Source organism: Leucoraja erinacea, chromosome 1 (genome assembly GCF_028641065.1).
Source record: "Leucoraja erinacea ecotype New England chromosome 1, Leri_hhj_1, whole genome shotgun sequence".
In the NCBI taxonomy this organism is placed as follows: domain Eukaryota; kingdom Metazoa; phylum Chordata; class Chondrichthyes; order Rajiformes; family Rajidae; genus Leucoraja; species Leucoraja erinaceus.
The window spans coordinates 24850843-24872571 of record NC_073377.1 but is presented as its reverse complement, the minus strand read 5'-3'; the positions used below and the strand labels follow the sequence as shown (position 1 = coordinate 24872571).

Sequence of the window (21729 nt, the reverse complement as noted above, 5' to 3'; positions counted from 1 at the left end):
AAAGATACACAGGTTTCCTCACGGCCTGTCTCCAGCAGTCTCTGTGCAATCTTTCTCATTTAAGTAACTGATAGTTTTAAATAACTGTAACTGAAACTCTCAAAGTTAATGTGTAGGAAGGAACTGCAGATGCTGGTTTACACCAAAGATAAACACAATATGCTGGAACAACTCAGCGGGATAGGCAGCATGTTTGGATAGAAGGAATGGGTGATATTTTGGGTCGAGACCCTTCTTGTCTGAAGAAGGGTCTTGACCCAAAACATCACCCATTCCTTCTATCCAGAGATGCTGCCTATCCTGCTGAGTTACTCCAGCATTTTGTGTCCATTCTCAAAGTTAATCTATTTATAATCAAATAAAATGAAGAAGTACTTCTACCATCCCAAGGGCAAATAGGGTTGTAAAAAGAACGCCTGAGGACTACGAGTGCCCCGGTCTCCGGCTCCAGACTTTCCAAGCCGCTGAGGAATGTTTCACCCGTCTTCATGGCAAGAGGGCCCTGAAAATTATCGGACTGGCTGCAAGGCCCCGACCTTGGGTGTTTCACAGAGGAAGAGGACTTAACTTTCTGGTGCCTTTCTCCACAGTGGAAATTTTTCATTCTGTTGTGGGGGGAAGTTTGTGTTGAACTATAATGTGTTGTGTCCATTTTCTTAATTTTTTTAACCTTTTTCTCTGGTCTGTATGGAAACTTATTTTCTATTTTATGCAAAGCACTTTGGTGTCAATGCGTGTTGACTTAAAACGTGCTATATAAATAAAACTTACTTACTTACTTACTTATTATACTGCTTAAATCTTAAGAATGTTTATTTTTTAATAAACTGGGAAAGGTGTAATTATAGAACATATGCTTTAAGACAACTAATCTAATGATTAATATTAAAGAAAATTTTGCCCAGTCGGAGAATCAAAGACCAGAGGACATAGGTTCAAGGAGAAGGTGAAAGATTTAATAGGAATCTGAGGTAGACAAAAATGCTGGAGAAACTCAGCGGGTGAGGCAGCATCTATGGAGCGAAGGAATAGGTGACGTTTTTCATTCTTTAGGGAACGGGGGCTCCCCTCTTCGACTATAGATGAGGCTCTAACTAGGGTCTCTTCTATATTCTGTAGCTTTGCTCTCCCCATCCCCCCACTCGCAACAAGGGCAAAGTCCCCATTGTCCTCACCTTCCACCCTACCAGCCGTTACATAAAACAGATAATCCCTCCAACATTTTTGCCACCTCCAATGGGATCCCACCACTGACCACATCTTCCCATCTCCTCCCCTTTAGGCTTTCCACAGAGAACGCTCCCTCCATAACTCCCTGGCCAATTAGAACCTTCCCACCCAAAACACAAACCTGGTACTTTCCCTTGCAACTGCAGGAAATGCTACACTTGTCGCTTTACCTCCCCCCTTGACTATCCAAGGACCTAAGCAGTCTTTCCAGTTGCAGCAGAGGTTCACCTGCACCTCCTCCAACCTCATCTATTGCATCCGCTGCTCTAGGTGTCGGCTGCTCTACATCAGTGAAACCAAGCGTAGGCTTGACGATCACTTTGCCGAACACCGCTCGGTTCTCAATAACCAACCTGATCTCCCGGTGGCTCAGCACTTGAACTCCCCGTCCCATTCCAAATCCAACCTTTCTGTCCGGGGCCTCCTCCATGGCCAGAGTGAGTCCCAACGCAAATTGGAGGAACAGCACCTCATATTTTGCTTGGGTAGTTTACACCCCTGCGGTATGAACATTGACTTCTCCAATTTCAGGTAGTCCTTGTTTTCTCCCTCTTTCCCCTCCCCAGCTCTCCCACAGCCCACTGTCTCCAACTCTTCCTTACTTCTTCCTGTCCCCTCCCACCCCCACATCAGTCTGAAGAAGGGTCTCGACCCAAAACATCACCTATTCCTTCGCTACATAATGCTGCCTCATCCGCTGAATTTCTCCAGCATTTATGTCTACCTTCGATTTTTCCAGCATCTGCAGTTCTTTCTTAAACATAAGAATCTGAGGGGTAACTTTTTCACACAACGGGTGGTGGGTGTATGGAACAAGCTGCCAGAGGGGGTGGTTGAGGCTGGGACTATCCCACCATTTAAGAAACAGTTAGAGAGGTACATGGATAAGACAGGTTTGAAGGGATATGGACCAAATGCAGGCAGGTGGGACTAGTGTAGCTGGGACATGTTGGTTGGTGTGGGCAAGTTGGGCCGAAGGGCCTGTTTCCACACTGTGTCACTATGACTCTATGACTCTAATAGTTGCTGTGCCTTGTAGTAGTCAACTATTTAATAGCCTCTGTCTCTGTTTACAGAATCTTATTAAATAAAGTTGTATGTACCACATGGTCCCGGAAGGGTTGGAGTTTCAGTCAAAAGTTTCAACAGTCCAACTTTAACATTCTTACAATGCAATGCAGTTACTGAGCCTCCAAATGTAGACAGCTTTACAGATAATCATGAGTGAGCTGGGAGAGTACAAAAAAGATAGATTGAACAATTGTGGTTTGCAACTGATTCCAGAATAAACGCCAATCCTTTTGGAACTATTATTAATATTAACGAGAGTCAATGACTAATGAATGATTATGTACCAAAACCTTTCTTGATCACTCTTTCACCTGTGACGGCACTTTCAGGGACACTATGTACCCGTACACGTAAATCCCTCTGCTCTGCCACACCCCCAGGGCCTTGCCATTCACTGTGAAGGTCCTGATCTATTTTGGCTTCCCAAAATGAGGAAGGATCACTCCTCACTCAGCCCACTTGCCCAGCTGATCAAGAACCTGCTATACAGGTGCACAACCTTTTATCCGACGATCCAAATAACGAAAACCTCCGAATAGCGACATTTTTTCGGTCCTTGAAGAAACGTCCTTGAAAACGTTTGAGCACTCTACCACTGAGCCAGCCATTAAAATCTACGCAAAAAAAATTCCATTCCGAAGACCGACAAAATCTGAATTACGAAAGGTGTCTGGTCCCAACGCTTTCGGATAAAAGGTTGTGCACCTGTACATGTTGATAATTAATGATCATTGCTAACCGCCCAATTTAGTGTAATCTGCAAAGTTACTAATGATGCCCTGTACTTTCTCATCGAAATTGTTGATATAAACTACAAACAGCAATGGGTTCAGCACCAATCCCTGAGGCATACCGCTACTCACAGGCCTCCAGTCCGAAGAAACACTCATCCACCACAACTCTCTGCTTCCTTCCATGAAGCCAATTCTGTATCCAATTGAATAGCTCTCCCTGGATCCCATGCATTCTAACCTTGCAGAGCATCCTACCATGTGGAACCTTATCAAATACCTGCTGAAGTCTACATGGACAACATTACTGGCCTTGCCCTCATCAAACCTTTTGGTTGCCTCTTCAAAAAAATCAAAATTGTTGCTCTACATTGGTTGTAAGATTCCTAGGAATCTAGTCAAGTCAAGTGAGTTTATTGTCATGTGTCCCAGATAGGGGCTTAATTTAATTTAACTTAACTTAATTTAATACCATTCTTTGGAAAATATTTGTCCCAGCATGTATTTTCTTTCTTTTACCTGCCAATGATTTGTCTTCTTTTATCCAAATCCCACTCCAAATTGGAGTGTAGAGAGTTTACTACTTTCCCCATCTCTTGCAAAGTTAATTAAGCTGAAATATTTAATTCTGAACTTTGATCACTTTCTAATGATCTTTCTAATGGTTATTACATTATATATTTATATATGTTATCATGAATGTTGTTTACTTTGATAATAAAACTTAAGGATTTGTCTCCCTGTCACGCTGGTGGGCGGCACGACCAAAGTCGCAGCGGCCTCTGCAGTCCGTCTGCCTATTTTTTTTTGTGTCCTGTTGAGGGTATAGTTTGTATAGTTTGTAGTGGGTTTTTAACTGTGTATGTGTGGGGGGCGGGGGAAACTTTTAAATCTCTTCCCTGTATGGGTACCCAACCATTTCCCTGTCGGGTCTCCGTTGTCGTTGGGGGCTAGCACCGTGGAGCGGCCTCCAACCAGAATGACCTGGGGGCTCCAGTCGCGGAGCTGGCGGAGCTGCGAACCTACCATCGTGGAGCTGCCCGGCTGAGGAGCGTGGAGAACTGTGGTGGCGCGCTCCCGGACGGTGACATCGGGTCCTCGCGGGTCCCTGGTGGGAGACCGCTTTACGGAGCACCAGCCAGCAACAGCAACTTCTCCCGCCTGAATTGCGGGGCTGAAAGTGACCTGGAGCAGGGCCTTACATCACCCGGCGCGGCTTAAACAGCCGTGGGACGTGCTAGTGCCCGCCGGGGGCTCCAACATCAAGACCCCGAGCAGGGCCTTACATCGCCCGGCGAGGCTTTAAATGGCCGCGGGACTTGCTCGCGCCCGCCGGGGGCTTTGACTTTGACATTGGGAGAAGAATGGAGAGCAGGGGAGAGACAAGACTTTGCCTTCCATCACAGTGAGGAGGAGATCCACTGTGATGGATGTTTGTGTAAATTGTGTTGGAATGGTTCTTTTCCTGTTGTTTCCTGCAGAAACCAAATTTCGTTTGAACTTCATGTGAGGTTCAAATGCCAAATAAACGGTATTGTATTGTATTGTATTGTATTGTATTTTTGTAATTTTCCCAGCTCTGACTCTAATTGAAAGTATTAGCACACACTTGTATGGTGACAAACTGATGAATTATCCATTTTGCCACCTGCCTTATCTTCTTTTTAAAATAGTTACTCAATTTCCCTGGGCATTACCCATTCAAGCGAATGAAACATTTATCCTTTCCACTGTACCCGACTAATAGAAAAACATTTCTCCTAAACCAATGTATGAACCAAACATTCAATTTTATTGATGATCATACCGATCTGTATCAGTTTGTTAGCGTCTCAGCTAGCAAACTATAAATCATAATCTTTCTGGTGAAAATCAGTCGGAATAAGGATTCCGACCTGAATCATCATGTATCCATTTCCTCCACAGACGTTGTCTAGCCAGCTTAGTTCCTCTAGTTCTGTTTGTCTTGTGACGCCATCATCTTTCTGGTCTGAAGAGTCCTGACTTGAAACGTCACCGATTCATATTCTCCAAAAATGCTGCCTGACCCAGTGAGACATTCCAGCACTTTGTGCCTTTTCTCAAAATCAATATATGCAGTTCCTTGTGTCTTCACAATTCTGGCACCAGGTGGCAGCATAGTCTTGCAAGATTCATTCTCACATTTGCAAAGAATACTATGGATCTCTCTCACACTCTACTGCCCTCTATTGCTGTTATTTTTATTTTCAATTTCCTGTACCATGGTACTAATGTTGCTCATCCCCCTGCAGTCTCTACTCTCTCCTGCACAGATTGCAAGAATGTTCAACGTGTTGAATAGCCGCAAAGGTCAAGACTCCTGCAAATGCTATCTCCTAAATCCCCAGACAAAGAAGATACAAAGTGCCTGAATAACTCAACAGGTCAAGCCGCCTCTCTGAACATTCCTAGTTGATCTAGGATCATGATGTCTACATCACCATGTTACAGCAAGTTAGACCTGTTTTTTTTAATTGAGCAAAACCATTGAGAGTAAACACATGCAAATACCTAAAAAGGACAATTGCCTTGGATTAAGCAATTGCCTTGCTTAATCCAAATGCAATGTTTGCTAAAACAAAGGGGCGACAGGCTTATGCCTAAAGCAATTCATTTCTGATAGGCACAGATGATAGCTTTAGAGACGCATCTGGTCACAAAAATAAATATGGCCACCAATAGTAACAAGTCTATTTAGAACAACTGTTCTTATGAGGATTATGGAACTGATTGACAGCTTGAATCATTGGATCTTTTATTACGTGTAGGAAGGAACTGCAGATGCAGGTTTACACCGAAGATAGATGTAAAATGCTGGAGTAACTCATTGGACCAGGTAGAATCTAATGGAGAAAAGGAATAGGACAATCTCAATCAGAAGGGTCTCGACCCAAAATGTCATCTATTCCTTTTCGCCAGAGATGCTGCCTGACCCCTGAGTTACTCCAGCATTTTGTGTCTATCTTTGATCTTTTGTTATGGTTTTACTTTGAACCTCATGGATACTATGAGGTTCAAAGTAAAAGAAGTACTGACACTTTTGAAAAATATAAAAGTGGATAAGTCTCCAGGTCCTGACAGGATATTCCCTAGGACATTGAGGGAAGTTAGTGTAGAAATAGCCGGGGCTATGACAGAAATATTTCAAATGTCATTAGAAAAGGGAATAGTCCCCAAGGATTGACGTACTGCGCATGTTGTTCCATTGTTTAAAAAGGGTTCTAAGAGTAAACCTAGCAATTATAGACCTGTTAGTTTGACTTCAGTGGTGGGCAAATTAATGGAAAAGATACTTAGAGATAATATATATAAGCATCTGGATAAACAGGGTCTGATTAGGAACAGTCAACATGGATTTGTGCCTGGAAGGTCATGTTTGACTAATCTTCTTGAATTTTTTGAAGAGGTTACTAGGGAAATTGACGAGGGTAAAGCAGTGGATGTTGTCTATATGGACTTTAGTAAGGCCTTTGACAAGGTTCCTCATGGAAGGTTGGTTAAGAAGGTTCAACTGTTGGGTATAAATGCAGGAATAGCAAGATGGATTCAACAGTGGCTGAATGGGAGAAGCCAGAGGGTAATGGTGGATGGCTGTTTATCGGGTTGGAGGCAGGTGACTAGTGGGGTGCCTCAGGGATCTGTGTTCGGTCCTTTGTTGTTTGTCATGTACATCAATGATCTGGATGAAGGTGTGGTAAATTGAATTAGTAAGTATGCAGATGATACCAAGATAGGGGGTGTTGTGGATAATGAAGAGGATTTCCAAAGTCTACAGAGTGATTTAGGCCATTTGGAAAAATGGGCTGAAAGATGGCAGATGGAGTTTAATGCTGATAAATGTGAGGTGCCACACCTTGGCAGGACAAATCAAAATAGGACGTACATGGTAAATGGTAGGGAATTGAAGAATACAGTTGAACAGAGGGATCTGGGTATAACCGTGCATAGTTCCTTGAAGGTGGAATCTCATATAGATAGGGTGGTAAAGAAAGCTTTTGGTATGCTAGCCTTTATAAATCAGAGCATTGTCCAGAGGAGGTTTCCAAGAATTATCCCAGGAATGAGTGGGTTAACATATGATGTGCGTTTGCCCGCACTTGGCCTGTACTCGCTGGAGTTTAGAATGATGAGGGGGACCACATTGAAACTTACCGAATAGTAAAAGGCTTGGATAGAGTGGATGTGGAGAAGATGTTTCCACTAGTGGGAGAGTCTAGGACCAGAGGTCATAGCCTCAGGATTAAAGGACGTTCCTTTAGGAAGGAGATGAGGAGGAATATTTTTAGACAGAGGGTGGTGAATCTGTGGAATTCTTTTCCACAGAATGATGTGGAGGCCGTCAATGGATTTATTTTTTTATCAGAAATAGATAGATTCTTGATTTGTATGGGTGTTAGGGGTTTTGGGGAGAAGGCAGGAGAATGGGGTTAGATCAGCCATGATTGAATAGACTTGATGGGCTGAATGGCCTAATTCTGCTCCTCTCACTTATGACTAGGATCCCACTTCTGTATGGTCAAAAGGTAATAGTCAAATGCTTAGAGACTAGTCAAGAAAACATTCACTTATGATACCCAAACCTAGAATTGGATACAGATCACTGTGAGTTGTAATTTTAAGGCATCCTGGAACTCAGGCTGGCTTGCTTACATACGTTTGAATAAAGAAACTTGAGCATTGACGGATTACTGTGGTGAATATGCAGAGTGAATTAACCCCTACAACACTGTGTGAACGATGGTGGTAGCTTAAGCGTCATTACATTGAAAAAAGGGCCTGGATGCATACATGATGAGCTTTGACCTGCAGCTCAGGTGCAGAGAGATGCGATGAAGCTAAACAGCCCATATGACCTTCTTCGATATCATAAATGTTACGTTCTCCTTTGCTATGGCAATGAATAGAACAAGGGGCCAAAAATAGAGGGTGTTGAGTTGGAGGGATGGAGGAGATGAGCCACAGAGAAGAGGGCCATGAATGGAATTCCATTACGTGTAGGTTATCATCAAGAAATGGGGGCAGAGGAGAAGATTGCCTCTCGTAATGGCAGCAGACAAATCATTGTAATTAATCTAAATTCATCTAGAGCAATAGAAGCTAACATCCAGGACGTTTTTGAATTGTTGCTCTTTTTGTAACTTGCTTTGTTTCAAGTTGGCATGCATGACCTCCAATAGCTTTTGGAGTAGCACAAAGGATTAAAACGGGGAGTCACGTGGAGAGCATGGACACTGCCTTCTGCTCCAAAGCTTAACATTAAAGCACAATGAAGTATGAATATTGAGCATCCTTATAAACAGCGCATAAATCTGATTAATAAAAATAGAAATTTGAAGATTGGTGTGGGCATGGTGGGCCAAAGAGCCAGTTTCTGTGCTGTATGACTCTACCACTTCATGGAGTCTTACTCACTGTGATCTATGAAGAACGACCTTCCATCTAAATGGATTCTCTCCTCCCAGCCAGCCTGTTTAGACATGAAAGAAAATTCCTTTTCAAACATCGAATATTGAAACAAACCATCAATTCCTTGCTGTTGCAGTTCTGAGAAAATACTTTGAGCTTAATGGCCCTTTAATGTTCCTTGACACATATGCACCTTCTTACTCAGTATTGTAGAGTGCTAGGATCCTGAGAACCATCACCACCAGGTTCAAGAACAACCTTCTCCCATCAAACCATCAACTATCCGACACTTGGAGCACAATGCACAACCATAACCACCCGCTTCCTTAACAGCGATTGTTTAGGTGGCATTCCAAACTTCAGTTTGCACCATTATCTTCTTGTTATTTAGTATTACTGACTATTAGTTGTTTTCCGAAAGTTGTTTTCCGAAAATTATAACTACTCTTAATTCACACATGCACTGACTTCACAGCCCAACACCTGGACTTCCATCTATTATATCCACGTAATGAAATTTGGAACTGTAATGTGTATTGTAACTGTAATTTTTAACATTTTTTAAAAACATTTTTTAATATTTAATATAATCTTTAAACATCTCCTTCACCATTTTGCCTTTATAGATATGTATATAGCGCCGCAGAATTGTGCACCTATCCCCCCCCCCCCTTTTGTTTTTGTTTTCTGTTTCTTGTTTTTTGTACTAAATTATATGTATGGACTGAGTACGAGCTGCTTTTAATTTCATTGTACATGTATAGTGACAATAAATGGCATATCTATATCTATATCTATTATTGATTGTATAATTGATAAAAATGTGCTTGTAAAGCTGCAGCAAGTCTGAATTTCGTTGTTGCGTTCCTAGTGCATATAACAATTAGGCACTCATTCAATTGGTTTTCTCGTCTTGCAGCCCATATATTTAATCTTCCACTCCAGACAACCATACTGTACCTTGTCAGAGGTCTTGCTAATGTCCATGCAGACAATGTTTACCATAAAACTCTCATCAATCTTCATGATCACCTCTTCGAAAAACTAATCAAACTGGAGAGCAAAAACGCTTGGTGGCAAAAACGGGAAAGCAGACTATTTATCTAAATGGTGGCCGATTGGGAAAGGGGGCGATGCAGCGAGACCTGGGTGTCATGGTACACCAGTCATTGAAGGTAGGCATGCAGGTGCAGCAGGCAGTAAAGAAAGCGAATGGTATGTTGGCTTTCATAGCAAAAGGATTTGAGTATAGGAGCAGGGAGGTTCTACTGCAGTTGTACAGGGTCTTGGTGAGACCACACCTGGAGTATTGCGTACAGTTTTGGTCTCTCAATCTGAGGAAGGACATTATTGCCATAGAGGGAGTGCAGAGAAGGTTCACCAGACTGATTCCTGGGATGTCAGGACTGTCTTATGAAGAAAGATTGGATAGACTTGGTTTATACTCTCTAGAATTTAGGAGATTGAGAGGGGATCTTATAGAAACTTACAAAATTCTTAAGGGGTTGGACAGGCTAGATGCAGGAAGATTGTTCCCGATGTTGCGGAAGTCCAGGACAAGGGGTCACAGCTTAAGGATAAGGGGGAAATTCTTTAAAACCGAGATGAGAAGAACTTTTTTCACACAGAGAGTGGTGAATCTCTGGAACTCTCTGCCACAGAGGGTAGTTTGAGGCCAGTTCATTGGCTATATTTAAGAGGGAGTTAGATGTGGCCCTTGTGGCCAAGGGGATCAGAGGGTATGGAGAGAAGGCAGGTACGGGATACTGAGTTGGATGATCAGCCATGATCATATTGAATGGCGGTGCAGGCTGAAGGGCCGAATGGCCTGCTCCTGCACCTAATTTCTATGTTTCTATGTTTCTATGAGAGGGGACTAATCAAAAGGGGACATGACTTGAGAATTAAGGGACAGAAGTTTAGGGGTAACATGAGGGGGAACTTCTTTACTCAGAAAGTGGTGGCTGTGTGGAATGAGCTTCCAGTGAAGGTGGTGGAGGCAGGTTCGTTTTTATCATTTAAAAATAAATTGGATAGTTATATGGACGGGAAAGGAATGGAGGGTTATGGTCTGAGCGCAGGTATATGGGACTAGGGGAGAATACGTGTTCAGCACGGACTAGAAGGGTTGAGATGGCCTGTTTTCCGTGCTGTAATTGTTATATGGTTATATGGAGAGAGACAAAATTTCCCAAACACATGGCCATGCTGACCTCCATAATCAGTCTTTGCTATCCAAATGCATGTCGATCCTACCTCGCAGAACTCACTCCAGTAACGTACTCACCACTGTTGGAAGGCTTACCAATCTGTAATTCCCAACTTCCTTTTCCTTTCTTTAATACATTAGCCACCCTCCAATTTTTATCACCCGATGATGCAAATATCTCAGCCAGATGCCCCACGATGTCTTCCCTAGCTTTCCACAAAGGTCTAGGATTATACTTGACCAAGTCTTAGAGATATATCCATCCTTATTCATTCTAGGACCTCCAGCACGTTTTCTATGATGTGAACTCTGTTAAAGACATCCTCTATTTATGGCCCCAAGTTCTCTAGCATCTACATCTTTCTCCAGAACAAATAAAAACAAGAAACAATAATTTAACACCTCACCCATCTTCTGTGCCACCAATAATTCTAAGAGAATAATGTTTACTGGCCCCAAACTGCTCCCCCACTGACTCTTCAGTCTCCTAAACTGCTTTATTTCCCAAGAGGATTTGTGTTGCCCCTTTTCCAGTAGGGCCATCGACATAGTGATTGAGAAAACTTGCCTGAGCACACTTAACAAATGACACCCCATCCAAATCCTTGCCACTATGGCAGACCCTGTTGATATTTAGAAAGATAAAAGCGGCCACTATTCCAACCTACAGTGGCTTGCAAAAGTTTTCATACCCCTTGAACTTTTCCACATTTTGTCACGTTACGACCACAAACGTAAATGTATTTTATTGGGATTTTATGCGATAGACCAACACAAAATGGTGCATAATTGTGAAATGGAAGGAAAATGATACATGGTTTACAATTTTTTTTACAAATAAAAAACGGAAAAGTGTGGCTGCAAAAGTATTCAGCCCCCCTGAGTCAATACTTTGTAGAACCACCTTTCGCTGCAATTACAGCTGCAAGTCTTTTGGGGTATGTCTCTACTGCACATCTAGAGACTGAAATTTTTGCCCATTCTTCTTTGCAAAATAGCTCAAGCTCAGTCAGATTGGATGGAGAGCGTCTGTGAACAGCAATTTTCAAGTCTTGCCGGAGATTCTCAATTGGATTTAGGTCTGGACTTTGACTGGGCCATTCTAACACATGAATATGCTTTGATCTAAACCATTCCATTGTAGCTCTGGCTGTATGTTTAGGGTCGTTGTCCTGCTGGAAGGTGAACCTCCGCCCCAGTCTCAAGTCTTTTGCAGACTCTAACAGGTTTTCTTCCAAGATTGCCCTGTATTTGGCTCCATCCATCTTCCCATCAACTCTGACCAGCTTCCCTGTCCCTGCTGAAGAAAAACATCCCCACAGCATGATGCTGCCACCACCATGTTTCACAGTGGGGATGGTGTGTTCAGCGTGATGTGCAGTGTTAGTTTCCCACCACACATAGCGTTTTGCATTTAGGCCAAAAACTTCAATTTTGGTCTCATCTGACCAGAGCACCTTCCTCCACATGTTTGCCGGGTCCCCCACATGGCTTGTGGCAAACTGCAAATGGGACTTCTTATGACTTTTTTTCAACAATGGCTTTCTTCTTTCCACTCTTCCATAAAGGCCCGATTTGTGGAGTGCACGACTAATAGTTGTCCTGTGGACAGATTCTCCCACCTGAGCTGTGGTTCTCTGCAGCTCCTCCAGAGTTACCATGGGCCTCTTGGCTGCTTCTCTGATCAATGCTCTCCTTGCCCGGCCTGTCAGTTTAGGTGGACGGCCATGTCTTGCTAGGTTTGCAGTTGTGCCATACTTTTTCCATTTTTGGATGATGGATTGAACAGTGCTCCGTGAGATGTTCAAAGCTTGGGATTTTTTTAATAACCTAACCCTGCTTTAAACTTCTCCACAACTTTATCCCTGACCTGTCTGGTGTGTTCCTTGGGCTTCATGATGCTGTTTGTTCCCTAATGGTCTCTAACAAACCTCTGAGGCCTTCACAGAACAGCTGTATTTATACTGAGATTAGATTACACTCAAGTGAACTCTATTTACTAATTAGGTGACTTCTGAAGGCAATTGGTTGTACTGGATTTTATTTAGGGGTATCAGAGTAAAGGGGGCTGAATACTTTTGCACGCCACACTTTTCAGTTTTTTATTTGTAAAAAAATTTGAAAACCATGTATCATTTTCCTTCCACTTCACAATTATGCGCCACTTTGTGTTGGTCTATCACATAAAATCCCAATAAAATACATTTACGTTTGTGGTTGTAACGTGACAAAATGTGGAAAAGTTCAAGGGGTATGAAAACTTTTGCAAGCCACTGTATAATTCTAGCAGTTATCTGTGATCTTCCCACATATTTTCTCCTTTAACTCCCTCTGACCACGGGGGGGGGGGGGCTGTAGTACAATCCCATCGGAGCGATAACCTCTTTCATATTTCACAATTCCATCCATATAGCCTCACTTATGATTCCCTCAGGAATATCCTCTAGAAGCACAATCAAAAATCACAGTCCCACCTCATAGGATTTGTACGCTGGAACATTGAGCTGCCTGTCCTGACCCTCCCTTGGTTATGTTTCTGTATTAGCGATAATATTATAGAACCATGTTTTGATCCATGCCAAGTTCCTCTGTCTTACCTGTCAACCACTTGCATTGAAAAGAATGTGGTTAAAACCATCCATCCTCCCTTTCTCTCTGCCAATGCTCCCACCTGTCCTGGCAACTGAACTTGCTCTCTTTAGGTTCTGTATTTGCCTCATCCTTCTCATCTGCCTCACTAGAGGGTTGCATAGTGGCGCAGCGGTAGAGTTGCTGCCTTACAGTGCCAGCAGCTCTGGAGACCCGGGTTCAATGCCGACCACGGGTGGAGTCAGTACGGAATATGTACATTCTCCCTGTGACTGCGTGGGTTTTCTCCGAGATCTTCGTTTTCCAGGTATGTACATTAATTGGCTTGGTGGATGTGTAAATTGTCCTTAGTTTGTGTAGGGGGGTCAAGGAAAGAGCGTTCACGTTGCGGCCCTGTTTCCACCAATCTTTCCACCACCACACACAAGAAGCACAAGAAGCAACAAGACAGATACCCATTGTATGCAGATGCCGAGAGGTGTGTTCAGCTCTGGCTGAACAACTTCTAATCCTGTGTGTGGACTCGATAAGAAGAAGAAGTTTGTGTAGGATAGTGTAAATGTTTGGGGATTGCTGGTCGGCACAGACCCGGTGGGCTGGAGTGCCTGTTTCCGTGCTGTATTTGTAAACTAAACAAACAAAATCTCTTCTGCACCCTCTCCAAATCCTTCCAAAGGTGTGGTAAGCATAACTGCACACCAAATGCTCCCTTTACCAAGATTTATATCTGCGCTGTATCTCTAAAACGAAAAAACTAAAACTGGACAACAGCTTCAGGTATCAACCCCCCACCCCCCCCCCCCCCCCCCCCCCCCCCCCCCCCCCCCCCCCCCCCCCCCCCCAGACACGCCACACACGTTTAAACATTCCCCAGTAGCTCTGGTATCAATGTTCAAAAAGTTTTAAATAGCAATTTGATTGTTAGATTTGAAATCAAATCTATCAGGATCTCTTTAGCTGCAGGCTAATTGCAAAAAAAAGGATTTGTTGCACTTACAGGGAGAGGTCCAAGATCATTTGGATCCAACGATGCTTTTGCTCTTAAATGAACTGGATATTTGAGCCGTGGATCTTCCTGTAAAATAAATCACTTTGTGAAACCCTTCAGAAGAAAGAACTGGAAAATAAAAGTCCCCTTGAGAAAATTAAACTAATATACTTTATTAGAGGAATCATTTCCAAAGGAATAAAAGTCATAATCCTAATGTAAAATAAAAGGAACCTTTAGAACCAGAGGACATAGTTTTAAGGTGAGCAGGGAAATATTTAATAGGAACCTGAGCGTTAATATTTTTCATGCAAAGGGCGGTAGGTGTATGGAATGAGCTGCCAGAGGTGCTATCGCAGGCAGGTGGGAGTATTGTAGATGGGACATGTTGGCCGGCGTGGACAAGTTGAGTCAAAGGGCTGTTTCACTCTATGACCACTGGAACAATGTAATTAGAACAGCTTTTTGGCCACTAACACCATTTCTTTTGGACTTGCAAGATTTGAAATTTAAAATTAAAATGCATCCCAAAAATCAAAGGCATAATTATCAAAAATGTATTTCAGCTAATATAATCTGTTCATAAGCAGACTCTGCTTCAGTGCCCTAAGTACTCATTTGGTGCCTGAAGTACTCATCTGGATTTAGTGGTGTAATGAACCAAATTTGATAAGGAACTCAAGGTAAAGGAATCATTAGGAGGTAGTGACCATAATATGATGGTCACCAATGTTACATAATATAATTTGAGAGGGAAAAGGTAAAAATCAGAAGTGTCAGTATTGCAGTTGAACAAAGAGGACTATGTTGGCATGAGGGAGGAGCTGGCCAAAGTTGACTGGAAAAGGACCCTAACAGGGATGATGGTAGAACAGCAAAGGCAGGTGTTTCTGGGAATAATCCAGAAGATGCAGGATCATTTCATTCCAAAGAGGAAGAAAGATTCTAAGGGGAGTAAGAGGCGACCGTGGCTGACAAGGGAAGTCAAAGACAGTATAAAAATAAAAGAGAAGATGTATAACATAGCAAAGATGAGCGGGAAGCCAGAGGATTGGGCAACTTTTAAAGATTAACAGAAGGTAACTAAAAAGGCAATATGTGGAGAAATGGATGAAGTATGAAGGTAAGATAGCCAAGAATATTTTGCCAAGAAAGCCAAGAATATATAGCCAAGAAATCTTCTTCAGGTATGTGAAGAGGAAAAAAATAGTTCAAACAAATGTGGGTCTCTTGAAGACAGAAACAGGTGAATTCATTATGGGGAACAAGGAAATGGTAGATGAGCTGGATTGGTTCTGTCTTCACTAAGGAAGGCACAAACAATCTCAAAGATGTACAAGGGCACAGCGAACCTAGGGTGACAGGAACTGAAGGAAATTCACAATAGTCAGGAAATGGTGTTGGGTAGACTGATCGGACTGAAGGTTGATAAATCTCCAGGGCCTGATGGTCTGCATCCCAGGGGACACACGGAGGTGGCTCTAGAAATCGTGGACGCATTGGTGATCATTTTCCAATGTTCTATAGATTCTGGATCAGTTCCTGTGGATTGGAGGGTTTCTAATGTTATCCCACTTTTCAAGAAAGCAAGGAGAGAAAAAGCAGGGAATTATAGACCAGTTTGCCTGATATCGGTGGTGGGGAAGATGCTGAAGTCGATTATGAAAGATGTAATAGCTGAGCATTTGGATAGCAGAGACAGGATCGGTCCAAGTCAGCATGGATTTACGAAGGGGAAATCATGCTTGACTAATCTTCTGGAATTTTTCGAGGATGTGACAAGAAAAATGGACAAGGGAAAGCCAGTGGATGTAGTGTACCTGGAGTTTCAGAAAGCCTTTGATAAGGTCCCACACAGGAGATTAGTGGGCAAAATCAGAGCACTTGGTATTGGGGGTAGGGTATTGACGGATAGAAAATTAGTTGGCGGACAGGAAACAAAAAGTAGGGATTAATGGGTCCCATTCAGTATGGCAGGCAGTGACTAGTGGGGTGCCGCAAGGCTCGGTGCTGGGACTACAGCTATTTACAATATACATTAATGATTTAGATGAAGGAATTAAAAGTAACATTAGCAAATTTGCAGATGACACAAAGCTGGGTGGCAGGGTGAACTGTGAGGAGGATGCTATGAGGATGCAGAGTGAGTTGAATAGGTTGGATGAGTGGGCAGATGCATGGCAGATGAAGTTTAATGTGGATAAATGTGGTTATCCACTTTGGAAGCAAGAACGGGAAGGCAGATTATTATCTGAATGGTGTCAAGTTAGGAAAAGGGGAAGAACAATGAGACCTGGGTGTCCTCGTACATCAGTCACTGAAAGTAAGCATACAGGTACAACAGGTCGTGAAGAAAGCTAATGGCCTGTTGGCCTTCATAACAAGAGGAGTTGAGTATAGGAGGAAATAGGTCCTTCTGCAGTTATACAGGGCCCTGGTGAGACCACACGTGGAGTATTGTGTGCAGTTTTGATCTCCTATTTCGAGGAAGGACATTATTGCTATTGAGGGAGTGCAGCGGAGGTTCATGAGGTTAATTGTCTGGATGGCAATACTGTCATATGATGAAAGGATGGAGCAACTGGGCTTGTATTCTGATTTAGAAGGATGAGAGGGTATCTTATAGAAACATATAAAATTATTAAGGGATTGGATGCGCTAAATGCAGGAAACATGTTCTTGATGTAGGCGGAGTCCAGAACCAGGGGCCACAGTTTAAGAATAAGAGGTAGGCCATTTAGAACGGAGATGAGGAAAAAGGTTTTCTCACGGAGAGTTGTGAATTTGTCGAATTCTTTGCCTTGGAAGGCAGTGGGGGCCGATTCACTGGATGAATTCAAAAGAGAGTTAGATAGAGCTCTTAGGGCTAGTGGAATCAAGGGGTATGAGGAGAAGGCAGGAATGGGGTACTGATTGTGGATGAGCAGTCATGATCGCACTGAATGGCGGTGCTGGCTCGAAGGACCAAATGGCCTACTCCTGCACCTATTGTCTATGTATCTATGTCTCCAATGACTCTTGCAAACCTCTACTGATATATCACAGAGAGCAGACTATTGGGTGACATCACAGCTTGCTTTGGGAACTCAAACCAAGACCACAGACATTTCAGAGAGTTGCAGATGTAACCTAATCCATCACACAGACCAGAATCCCCACCATTTACTCCCTCTATGCTTCACACTGTCTTGGAAAAACAGCCAACATAGCCAAAGACTTGTCTCATAATAGGTCTTTTTTTTCTTTTCTCTGCTCCTGTCAGACAGAAAGTATAGAAACATAAAAGTTTGAAAGCAGGTGCCACCAGACTCAGAACAGCCTCTTCCCTTCTGTTATCAGTCTTCTCAATGGTCCTTCCATAAGCTAGAGTGCTGTCCGATTCACCTTTATCTCATTGCAGATATTGGACGTTGTCTATGGAGCTGATGCACTACAATACTGAGAATTATATTCTATACTTTGTATCTTCTACTGCACTCTGAGTTTGATTTGATTGTACTTGTGTATGGTATATCTGAACTGATTGTATAGTATTCTAGACAATGATTTGTACAGTACCTGGGTACGCATAACAATAATAAACCTAAACCTAGTGAATACACAAGGAAATAAACGATCTCTCAAGTTACATCTTCCAGCATGAAAACAAGCATGGTTAACCAGGTAAGACACTCACGTTGGCACAAGACAGGGAGTTTATGTGTTTTAACAAGCAACACTAAAGGAATGTTGATATGATCGGGTCTAATTCACTGGTGGAATTAACAGACAATGGCATTTTTTTTACACCTGCTACCTTTGGCTATTGAACTGACACTACAGTAAATACAGTACTAACAGTAATTTCCCAAAAGCATATGCAAGGTACATAAAAAGTGAGGTTAATGTAGTATTAATGTAAAGGGGTGGCTGATGGGCAGCATGGTCTTGCTGGATCAAAAGACTTGTTCCCTGTGAGAGAGCATGACTAAAAAAAGACTACAGCTGAACAATTGCAGCAATTTTCATCATTCACTGTTTCTATCACACATTTCTGGACATGCATCTTTTAGACTTCATTCCCTAAGATTTCTTCCCTTAGTGTTATGCCATTAAACAGAGAACAATTTCTTTCTTCCAAACTTTAAACAACTTCACCAGGTCTATACTCAATGGAAATAAATATATTATAAGAATCATTAAAACAACATTAAGTACATATTGGATGGCCATAAATCTCTGTCAAATTGAACAAGCTTATTCAATTCTACCTAGCACACATTTTTTTGTATCTCTATACCTATACTTCCTCCCTCAACTCCGTCCAAGGACCCCACCCAGTCTATACAAGTGAGGAAGAGGTTCACTTACACGTTCTCCAACATCATCTGCTGTATCTGATGTTCCAGGTATAGAATCTTATATATCGGCGAAACCAAGCGCAGGCTCGGCGATTGTTTCGCTGAACACCTCCGCATAGTCCACCTAAACCTACATTATCACCTGGTTGCGAGACATTTTAACTCCCCCTCACATTCCCATACTGATATTCCCATTCCCAGTCTGAAGAAGGATCTCGACTCGAAATGTCACGCATTCCTTCTCTCCAGAGATGCTGCCTGTCCCACTGAGGTACTCCAGCATTTTGTGTGTACCCATGCTGACCTTTCTGTCCTGGGCCTCCTCCACTGTCAGAGTGAGGCCCAATGCAAATTGGAGGAACAGCACTTCATATTTTGCTTGGGCAGCTTACAACCCAGTGGCATTAATCTCTGAAGAAGGGTCTCAACCAGAAACTTCACTCATTCTTTCTCTCCAGAATGCTGCCTGTCCCGCTGAGATGTACCAGCTTTTAGTGCCTATCTTCAGTATGAATATCAACTTCTTTAACTTCAAGTAATGCTTGCTTTCCCTCCCTCATTCTAGTTCTACGACCAGTCTGACTGTCCTGATTGCATCTCCAGTGTAAATCAGCATCTGCAGTTCCTTCCTACACATTTTTTTAACCTAGCTAACAACTTAAATAATAAATAATCTATCGGATAATCCAATGAATGTGAAGACTGGTGAGCTGGCAAATGAAGATGAGAGAGACATTTTGTGTCGCTCTGGGTGGGAAGAGACAAATGAGAAGAAAAAATGCAACAAATATGGCTGAGAGCTAACCTAAATGAGGAATACATATTCCCAGCAAATGAAAGTTATCTCAGAAATATCGATATGGAAAGTATTTTATCCCAACAGAAGATGGAACTAAAGAAATTGGGAGAATAGAATGGCGGGTGAGAGGCCTGTTCAAGATAGCTGTGCAAGTTGGCAATTAATATAATGTTCTTTCTTCTGCTTTGGCAAAGACATTTTCACACAAATCAATTCATTCCAATTGTTCTTAAATATTTAACACGATCTGCTGACTACAGTTCATGACAATGTCATTATCTAATTACTTGCTTTCTTGCGATAAATAAGTACATCCCATCATCCAGATGGAGTCGGGGATCAATAAATATGAACAATCTTTCCATCCAGGGAAAAATCCCCCTTCCGCACAACCTCTTCATAACATGACTAATGTAATAGAAGAGTGACGTCAGGATTTTTGCTCTCTAAACCCTCAAATTAACTCTTGCACGATAAAAGCTGGGAAGAAATACACTTTTGGCTCAAAGTCAGGACTTACCCATGTTGTTGTTCTACTATTGTGATCGATGAAGAAAGGCCGACCATTTGGTGCCATGCGCATTTCCCAACCAGGAGGCAGGAAACTCTGCACAATCTTATGCTGTGCCTTTGGCGAACTGTAAGGTGAAAGATGAGGAGACTGAGGAGTAGACAAGGTGTCCTTTACAGCTCTGTGCAGAGGGGGGTCTTTAGCACCCTGAAAAATATATAAACAATCATATATCCAAACTATTTAAATGGATTGGGGTTGGCTTTTTCTTAATTATCGGAATCCCTGCATGAAACATGGACCTGGACAATATCCCACTTCAGATGAATAATTCTGCAACTTCAGCCCTTGTGTAGTATAATTGCAGATGAGGACCAATGAGCATGCTGTTGTAAATCCTATTCAAACATAAAAGTAAATTCATTCTCATCCTTATCGACTTCTCCACACATGTAGCTTCCACTGTATACTCTCAGATCTACTAAAGCCTCCTCTTCAATTATTAATAATCAAGGTTTATTGTAAAGTTTTACTGCAGGAGTTTGCATAGCATCCTGGTAATTACTACCACGTAAACAATATTGAATCTGCCCTTTAGAATTTTGATTGAGAACAATTTCCAGCAATGACTAGAAAAACATGAAAGTCACCAAATTATTCCACCATTCAAATGATAGAAACACAACCTTTTGTTTCTACTAATCTACATTTGCAGATCTCAAATGGGGCTTTGATTTTGGAAAACCTGGTATTTAAAGATCAACATTAATATGTTTCCAGGTAATGATAATAACTTTCTTTCAACTAATTACGTTGCCAAAACAAGACGCTTGGGATTCAACCCAGGTGGCTGTAGCATTGGTGACTACAAATGTATCTGGATTCAAAAGTTCCAAAAAAGTGTTTGGTTTTAAAGGTTTCAATAGTCAAGACCTGTTTATACAACATTATAACTGCTTAAACTTATGAAGCTTACATATTGTCAAGACCCTTAATGAAAATATATTTCCAAACAGATAGATATTGGATGGATCTTCCCAACCTCATCATTGGTAACGATCAAACAACCCAAAAATTATTTTCTCCTCCGGAGTCAAATAAGTGGCTATTGCCCCTGAGCTTCCATTCACACATGCCTCGACTTTCATAATCCAGATATCCACACTCCTCAATACTAAGTATGTTCATACTATATTCTATGTTTCTATGTTTTATGTTTGGAAACAGCAGGGGCCTCAGGTGTAAATGATAATAACATGTACATTAAGACATAATAATTTGATTTGCATAATTGTTTTCTGATTATCTAAAGTTCTGTATAAATTGTGATTATTGGCAAAAAAAAATCAAAATTGTTGCAAGGATTTAGTTAATTTTAAATAATTGATAGGTTTTCTGACTAGTTGTTCAGAAAATGCTGTTTTCATTAGTCTACATACATCTCATTTTCTCATCAATCAATGTTTTAAGAGAAGATATTTGTCAATTAGAAAACGTTAAAATATTAAATAACATTTTAGATAAAATGTTAATAATAAAATGTAATTAAAAAATTTGTGGTATGGTGTATTTAAAAAATAATAATTTAAAGGTTCGGAGACGAGGAACGGAGATGAGGAAACATTAGAATGGAGACGAGGAAACACTTTTTTTAGAACGGAGATGAGGAAATACTTTTTTAGAACGGAGACGAGGAAACATTTTTACTCACAGAGAGTGGTGAGTCTGTGGAATTCTCTGCCTCAGAGGGCGGTGGAGGCGGGTTCTCTGGATGCTTTCAAGAGAGAGCTGGATAGGGCTCTTAAAGATAGCGAAGTCAGGGGATATGGGGAGA

At 41.9% G+C, this 21729-nt stretch overlaps 1 protein-coding gene across 12 annotated transcripts in view; it reads right to left on the bottom strand.

Annotated features, from left to right (window-relative positions):
- Positions 1 to 21729, bottom strand: part of nedd4l (NEDD4 like E3 ubiquitin protein ligase) — a 391568-nt gene that overhangs the window by 43138 nt on the left and 326701 nt on the right. For all 12 annotated transcript variants that reach the window (XM_055665427.1, XM_055665728.1, XM_055665191.1 and 9 more), the window contains 3 exons: positions 19905 to 20102; positions 14255 to 14332; positions 8466 to 8520 (listed from right to left, as the gene is read on the bottom strand). In XM_055665427.1, coding sequence (XP_055521402.1) covers positions 8466 to 8520; positions 14255 to 14332; positions 19905 to 20102 — 331 coding nt within the window. The remainder of the gene's footprint in view (positions 1 to 8465; positions 8521 to 14254; positions 14333 to 19904; positions 20103 to 21729) is intronic.